This window comes from Pimephales promelas, chromosome 23 (genome assembly GCF_988280905.1).
Source record: "Pimephales promelas chromosome 23, fPimPro1.hap1.1, whole genome shotgun sequence".
NCBI lineage: Eukaryota > Metazoa > Chordata > Actinopteri > Cypriniformes > Leuciscidae > Pimephales > Pimephales promelas.
The window spans coordinates 5,574,158-5,583,034 of record NC_142791.1 but is presented as its reverse complement, the minus strand read 5'-3'; the positions used below and the strand labels follow the sequence as shown (position 1 = coordinate 5,583,034).

Below are 8,877 nucleotides of genomic sequence, written 5' to 3'. Positions count from 1 at the left end.
TGAGAGGAAATCAGTTATGCTGACCTTTCAAGCAATTAACAATCGTTTTACATCCTGTAATGTCAAACTGAGAAGATTACTGAGTGAGTTTTTAATATTTACTTCATTGTCATTTATACACACACACACTCACTCTCCCATTTATATGGAAATATATATATATATATATATATATATATATATATACACACACACACACACACACACACACACACATTTAGATTCGTTCTGAAATATTTGAGGCATAAGAATGAGTCATAAAGTGCATTAGGAAGTAGAAATAACCATCATCAGCCCTGAAATGATATGATTGTGCATCTTGTGCAACTCCATTGCTCCATTCTCTCTATATGCTGTCCTTTCTTTGCTGAAAGATATGCCTGGGAGACATTGGATCACATTTCCTGTGTGTGTGTGTGTTGTGTCATGGAAGTGGAACTGAGAGCGTTGTGCTTTAATAAGCGCTGCGCTGTATCGTGTGACCTCCTGGTCGTGGCCCCAGGGACCCCCATTCTCATTACAAACATCATCCATGGTGCTTCGCTGCAGATGGGGGCAAGTAAAAAAAAAAATCTAATTTGTCATCATATGGTAGGCCTACCTACAATCCAGAAGGATATGAAATTTTCTTTCATTCATCGAAAGTAACTGATTTTTTTTTTTGATTTTCTGAAAAAAAGTGAAAGGGATACTAACCACATAAATAGCTGCATTTAATCCAAACATGTCTGAGCATTTTCTAGATCCATAAAAGTCCAGCGCCTCGGTTCTTAGTTAAATGAGTCATGTCTTGAATTTCTAATTTCTGCTACTGATTGACAAACTGCACCATTATCAGATTATTATGTTAAATTGTTAAATAAACCATTCTATTTTGTTGTGTGTGCAAGTTCTGGTGTGTCTTCAGGTGTCATTGTTTTTGCTACTTCCTGTTTCCTTGTTGAGTGTTTATACCAAGTTTTTGTAGTGGTTTGACCTCACAGTTTCACATTTTTACATCGGTTCTGTAGAGAATCACTCATTCTTGTAACTGTGTTAGGTTTCACAGTGAGTTTTCTGTATAGAGAGTTAAAGGCTAGAATAGGAAATCCGTATCTGGTCACAAATAATGAGTGGAATCCCAGCTGACAAAAAAATATGTTCTTAGAATGTTTTTCTAACATTCCCATTAGGTTATGAAAATGTTATATTTCCAGGCTTTCCATGACTGTGAATATCATGCTAAGACTGCAAATATGAAGATGAAATAAAGCAGAACACAGATAAGTAGAAGAGATTTCTTATTAGAGGAGCAAAACAAAATGTTCCGCCAATGGCCCACGTGGTTGTAAAGCACCTAAACAACGGGACTTGTGTGGAAAGCCATTTTAACATTTATCGTTTGAACTAACTTGTAGGCATAGATTCTTTACATTTGTAGTAACCTTCCTATTTTATTAATTATGCAAGTACACTGTGAAATTTATTTTTCAAAGTTGTAATTTGTTAAAGAAAATACATTTTTTCTTCTTCAGAGTGTCACATTTAATTCAGTGTTAGGCTACTTGCTGTTTATGTTGTTTTTTTTATTACAAGCAGTGTTTGAGTGAAAGTTGTTTCTATCTACATTCTACCAATTTGTTTTAGTGTACTACTTCGCAACCAGTTACTTTACCAATTGAACAATCCTGTTACTAACAATCTTTCGCAAATTAATCGTGTAGGGATCTATTTTAGGACCAAATATCAACTATTCACTTCTGGCTAGTAGCCTATTAGTTTTAACAGGCTACAGTTGGCTACTAGCCTTTATTCCAATTATTACTAGTAATATTACCAGTAACAAATGAGTAATTAAAATGAAAACATAGTCACTATTGTATTTAGTACTAATTAAAAAATAGCCTAAATAAGTTACATACATACAAAGATTTTAGTTATGTATTTTAAACGTCATAAATGTTAACGGGGCTTGCCATAATAAGACTTGTTTCCATCGGAGAAAGTGAAGATGACTGAATATATAATTTGCACAATAGGAACAACCTACAAAACGCTTTGCACGATTTCATTGCCTCTTCATTTACGGAAATATTAAGTATGCACTTAAAGTCTCAACTCCAATTGGCGATTGGAGGACTCCTTCACCTCGGGGAACGTTCGCGCTTTCTGATTGGCCACTTGAGAGCGATTGCTTCATCGGCTCCGCCCACTCGGCTCCTCCCTATTGCTTTCGCTGCTTCTTGTTCCAGTACTGATTTTTAACCGAGCACTGTCACGACCATATCAGACAGCGAGAAAAGCGGGATTGTACTGCGTTTAAGTGTTTTATGTGGGGATACGGACGAGCTGCTTCTAGTTTTTGAACGTCTGGGCAGAGATGTAATAGTTTCCTGGCTCTGGCGTTGTGTTTTTGTTCCTTTTGTTGTCATTTGTTGTGGGGACCTCCCTAAAGCTTCAACTCAGGAATTCTGGCATTCCCTGTATTGGCTGCTACACTGTTTTTCTTTTGCCGCAGTAAGTCTGGAGTTTTTATATTATACAAATATGTTTTATATTATGCGATTTAGAGTGAATTTAAGATAAATGCTCAGGCTAATTAGTTGTCATAGTCTTTGAAGACCAAGTTGTGTTTCTTACATCGCATTTTGTTTAATGCTCTTTTAAAAAGTGTAACACAGTAATTTTGTGTTTCTGCAGGGTGGATTTTAAACGGTTTCATCCCAAATTATTCCCAACTAAGTGGGCACTGTTTAAACAGCCTACTGCATGCTTACAAAAAAGTTTATAACTTTTATAATGTGATTAAATCATTTAAATCGAGTTCTGTTTACATGTTCGGTCACGGTGATCATGATGAATGTGAGATAGACAAATCTCGGTGGTACGTTTACACGTGCCTTTAGTTGTTTTTGTATTTGGTACGTTATACAATATACAAACTAATGTTCACAAATATAATCAGTGGTAGGCTACTAAATGGGTTACAAAGTGCAAGCATCTTATTTTTTTTCTGTACTAGTCTTTTGTAGCCTACTAATCGCTGGTCTGATATAAAAGACCTCAGACCTCAGGGTACAGTTCTTTCAGGCTATACTGTCACATATCTGCCCACATGTATTTTGTTGCCTTCAACATTTCTGTATGTTACAGTGTGCAGAAAATGGCAACTGCTCTCAGCGGACGCCCACCTAACAATAGGAAAGGCCGTATTTTAGGCATCATTGATGCCATCCAGGACGCCGTCGGACCCCCCAAACAGGCGGCTGCCGACCGCCGGACCGTAGAGAAGACATGGAAACTCATGGACAAAGTAGTAAGTGTCTTGAGTGTGTTTACAGTCTTCCTGTCGATGATGTAACTCTGCTTCCTGAGAGACTTTTCGCTTGTTTGGAAGCATTTGTTTGATACATTGTAGCAAACTGTTTACCGAGTTGCGTCAAGCTCGAGAAGTTTGTTCCTAACTGAAATCCATCCATCGTCAGTACTTACAGAGCATAACATCCATCCACTCACCCATTTTTTTGTATTTAATTATAGCTATTTTATAGGTGCAATAGTTTGGGTTGTTATAACTTCTGGGATTTCTTTCCCATCCATCTTTCATTATTAATGTAACATTTTATAAAAGATTCGTGTCATAAATAGAGTTCTGTATACAGTGTGGTGATCATGATTTGTTACATAGTGCAAGCATCTCAATTTCTCTGTACTAGTCTGTTGTACTAATCATTGGACTGAGACCTGACGGTTTTCAGTCCTCATTTATACTGTACCACTTACCTTTCATACTTAGTGAAATTGTTGTGTAATGTGTTCTCGGTGAAGGGGAGTCGTTTTTTTTTTCTAAACTGACGGCGTGTGTGTTTTTAGGTGAGGTTATGTCAGAACCCCAGACTACAGCTGAAGAACAGTCCTCCGTACATCCTGGATATTTTACCGGACACTTACCAGCACCTTAGGCTGATCCTGTGCAAATACGAGGAGCACCAGAGACTAACTCAGCTAAGCGAGAACGACTATTTCAAAGTGTACATCGACAGCCTGATGAAGAAATCCAAAAGAGCAATTCGCCTCTTTAAGGAAGCCAAGGAGAGAATGTACGAAGAACAGTCACAAGACAGGTAGGATGCTTTTTGTTGTGCTTATGGTCTGGTCACACATGATCTGATCTGTGTTTTGTCTATTCTGAAGTGAAATGAGAAGGAGACAGTTTTCAAACTCACCTTCAAGCGTTATCATGGTTGTCAGTCTCATAACTCGTATGGTCTTTCTTTTTGACACTGATCTGCTGCCCTTTGAACGTCCTGCCGGATGGCCATAGGAGAGGTCAGGTCACATGACTGGTCTGTTAGTTGAGTTTCCCCTGGTGTTTCATGTCAACTTGAGTCATGGCTAATTATCATGGAAATCAAGAGCAGCAGCCCTAATGAAAGAGCCTGACCCCCTCTGGATCTAAATCCTTGGTGGGCCGAGCAGACTCCGCACAGGGCGAGAACAAAGTGAGAGACATTATTAACAGAGCAAGTGTGTCTCGGGCATAAGCTGACACATGCAGAATACTCTCCCCGGGGGCCATTAGAGCTCTGGGTCAGCCTGTGTGTTTCAGACATGAAACAAGGGGCTTGACTAAAGAGGAAAATCTTAGCGTTCTGTTTTACTGACAGCCAAGCGTAACATTCCCAGCATCTGGTTTAGAGCGTAGCCTCACATCAATTAAACTGCATTTAGGCCACTGACTATTTGGGTAAATACTGCACAGTTTGAAAATGTATCATAAGGCGTGTGATACTGCCAGCAAATAATAGTGTTTCAGCTGTTGGTTTATATCCCAGTGCTTTTTATTGTCAAATCTGGCTCGGGTTTTGGCAGAAGAGTTTAATTTTAGTAATGCTTTCGATCCCAGTCTCACCAGATTCTGCAGGGGTGAGATGATTGAAATGAAAATTTTAGGGCTGATGGATGTTTTTTAGCCCGCGGACGCCAACTGACAGGCTGTCCTGACACGTTGTCGTATCCAGAAGCTGTGACACTCGCTCCGGACAGGAGCAGGGATATCGGCTGACAGCCTCTCCACGTCTGCTGTGTCACTCTGTCTTAAATCTCAAGGGAGAGATCCTCTACTCTGCCTTTCAGCCTTCGGCTCCCTGTCCCACACAAAGCAGGGATAGTGATGCCTCCTTTTGGAGGTTGTAGAAAAAGAAATTGAGAGGAGTGCAGGGCTCAGCAATAAGAAGTTTTATGGCGCAATGCTAGTTGATGGAAATGTCAATAAGTCCTATCAGTCTTTTCATCTCGTGCTTGATGATCATGTACGTGTTTTGTGGCTTGCAAACTGAAACATTTGGTTTTCTGTGAACATAAATAGTTCTGTTAATTTAAATATGTTGCCACAGTAACAATACAGTATGCAGCTGGCTCGCATAGAGGAGGTTTTGTTGCTAGAATTTGTTTTAGAAATATTTGGTATAACGGACATATTAATATTGTTCTAACATTTCATATTAATATTGTTTTCTACTAAATATAAGTAAAGTAAATGTGTATGTGTATAAATTATAATATACTGTATATATACATTTTAGGGTATATTAATATTAATATTAAAACAATTTAGAATTTAGTGCAAAACAAAATATTTGTATTAATTTACCAATATACATGTTCTACACATACATATCACACTATACAACTACTTATCACAGTCAGTTATTGTAACGTGATGGAACCCTCAAACCGTATTCACTTTATAGCCCTTAATCCTGTATTTGTGGACAAATGTGGGCACAGAGGATAAAGTGGGCACACAATGTGGGCACACTGTCTTCGATAAAGTTTTGTCTATCCATTTATGGTGTTTTTTTTAATTTTGGGGGTACTTTGTAATTTATTTACTTCAAAAAGTACCATATTTTCTATGTAAATTATGCTTATTTTTATGTTTTTATTTTTTAATATTTTTTAACTACATTAAAATATCATTCCAATAAGTTCTTAGAGCTAAAACCTAAATATGAAGTGACTTTGACAGACCTGGTGTCTTATTTTGGCTTATTTTAGAATGCTCTAAATTACAGTTTTTCCCATTCATTTCTATGGGTGCCCATTTTTGACCCAAATACAAGATTAAGGAGTTTTTTTTCCAACCACTTAACATTGTGGAATTGAGTCAAAAAATAAAATAAAAAAATATGTGTGTTCAGGAAACTTAGGAAAAGTAGCCAAGTCTTGTACTGCTCAGATCAAGTGAAGTATTTTTAAAAAATAAATCAAAACTATTTTGCCCACATTTGTCCAGAATACGGTTTTAGGGATAAGATATGATGTCGAATTTTTTTTATTGTCTGTTTTTAACATTGATGTAAAGTCTTTGGACATTTTGGAAAAATTCTGATGATAAAGGGAAAAAATGTGTGTACGTGGTTCAGGTATATGCTATAGGAAAAAAATGTGTGTTTTCAGGTTCATTAATTAATCTTTGTGGTACGAGCAGTGAAAATGTTGGCAGGGCAAGTGAAAGCCCCTCTTAGCTGGCCAGCAGAAGCATTCGTTATTATTGAGCCTCCTGAATGAGATGTGCAGAAAGGACAGAAGAGACAGTAAGAGAGGAGGGGAACTGGAGAAAGAGGCATGTGGAAAGTGAGTTCATTCGTAGTGCAGTGGGGCTGCGGGGAGACATCAGTTTAGAGAGCTGGTCCCCGGCCTGCAGCCAGGCATCTTCGTGGAGGCCCCGCATGTGCTACAGTAATTATACTGCAGCTCCTGAGACCAACAATGGGACTCGCTTTTTCTGTCTTTCTCCCCCAGCACCCTCCTGCCATAAATATCATCTCTGCCATGCAACGTTAGACAGACTGTGAAAGACCAAATGGTCCCTAAACAACTTAAAATGCACTGAAAAACTTTTTTTTAAAACTTCTTACACACTTTTAAAAACTTTATTTAGTTTTAAAGCATTAAATGTCTTTTATTTCCTGCCAAAATAATGTTTTATTTATTTATTTATTTATATGCCTTGTTTTTTCTTATTGTTGACCACGTCTGTGTTACTATTTTTCTGTTTACATTGTTGCGACAGCTGTGGGTAAGCTACAAAAAAAAAAAAAAATTAAAAACGAACTATAAAGATGGGACGGTAGGATAAAAGGAGCCAGGTCTTTCTTTGTTTCATTAACTGCACAATTTTCTAGCTATTATAAAATCTTGGCATATTTGACGACGATACAGACACCCATCCTCAGATTGTGTGCTGTACTCTAGCAATGTCAACCCTGTTTGATAATTATCAGAGGATTGCTGAGGTTCAGAGTTTCTCTTACTGGAAAGATCTAAATGCATTACAATCTATTAGTATTGACATTAAGAGGCGGACAGAACGGTGGTCTGGAACAGAGATGAATGGGCCGGATGTATTGAATCTCGAGGACGTTGGCAAGCTTAGCTGTATCTGGGGCTGAGGTGGCATTCTTAAACTATACAGTGTTGGATCTCTCGTGCTTTAATCTCCTCAGTGTCTTTTCCTGTGACAGAGATGGATAGCTTTGTGGATAGAAGCGTGGAGCCATGCCGTAGATGCAGAACTTCACGGAAGCCTCAGACTTGGCCTCTTTGACATGCTTGCTTTTCATCCGTCGTGCATCATGTGAAGATCGGCAGATGTTTTAATGTTCCTGTGGCTTTGAGGTGTGAGAGACTGCTGTCAACAGAGATAGAGACTTCAGATATAGTGTTCTCAAACTCACAGATATTTGAGGTTTGGCCTTTAAGCAGGCCACAGGCAGCGGGGACCGTCCATGACCGGTTTGCATTCACACTGACTGTGAAATCACATTGTGTGTTTTAGGGCAGGGTTTAAGGTATAGAGTTCTCGATTTTAGTCGATTTTCATTTTGATGAACCAATAATGCATTTTAAATTCCAAGAATCGATTTTTTTTTTTAGTGCATGAAACGGTCTCAGCTTTATTATGAAATTTAAACAATAAATGTCATTTTGAACACTGTGACGCATCTATATGTGAGCGCTCAACCAGTGATGCACTTTAGCTACACAAGGACCACATTTCCATTGTGCACACTGAAAAGTAAAAATAAATTCATATGTCAAATAAATACATGTGGGAATTAGTAAATTAAAAATAAATGAATAATGCATAAATAAATAACAGTTAAAAAGTTAAAAATAAATAAAGAAAATAATAAATGAAGGAAAAATGTAAAAAAGTTTTTTTTTTCTAAAGTTTTTTTTACATTTATTCATTTAGCTGACACTTTTATCCAAAGCGACTTACAATTGCTATATATGTCAGAGGTTGCACGCCTCTGGAGCAACTAGGGGTTAAGTGTCTTGCTCAGGGACACATTTATGTCTCGCAGTGGATTCGAAGCTGGGTTTCTCACACCAAAGGCATGTGTCTTATCCACTGCGCCATCACCACCCCCGAAATAGATAATTTCTTGATTTATTTTCCTATTATTACGTTTAATTATTTATCTACACATTTAGTTCTAATTTCTACAGGTTTAGGCCTCCATATAGCCTGGGTTTCCCTTTCCCCATGCAGCCTTGAGCACAGCGTGCAAGGCAGTCTGGATACCATGAACCAGATTTTCAGGGACCAATCACAAAACAGGGAGGGAACAGCAAGACGATGACGACGTCTATGCGACACACCGCAGCAGTTTGTTTATACCTGTTGATCAAACATGGCAGCAGGCGCAAAGTAACCTTTCAATTTAGCCTTAGATACACACGCCATTGTGTACACCTCTCTAACCCATCGTCTTCTTCCAATTTCTGTCGCTCTACATACGTCATCTGGTATAATTGAAACGATTGGCGATGAGCTCGATACAGGCGCATTTGATTTGATAGACATTCGTTGCACCCAATAAACGG

General features: G+C 38.2%; 1 protein-coding gene across 2 annotated transcripts in view; it reads left to right on the top strand.

Annotated features, from left to right (window-relative positions):
* Positions 1-2,231: 2,231 nt before the first annotated feature.
* cblb (Cbl proto-oncogene B, E3 ubiquitin protein ligase) overlaps positions 2,232-8,877 on the top strand; it is a 73,919-nt gene continuing 67,273 nt past the window's right edge. For both annotated transcript variants that reach the window (XM_039675650.2, XM_039675649.2), the window contains exons 1-3: positions 2,232-2,496; positions 3,133-3,295; positions 3,853-4,103. In XM_039675650.2, coding sequence (XP_039531584.2) covers positions 3,143-3,295; positions 3,853-4,103 — 404 coding nt within the window. In that variant the 5' untranslated portion in view covers positions 2,232-2,496; positions 3,133-3,142. The remainder of the gene's footprint in view (positions 2,497-3,132; positions 3,296-3,852; positions 4,104-8,877) is intronic.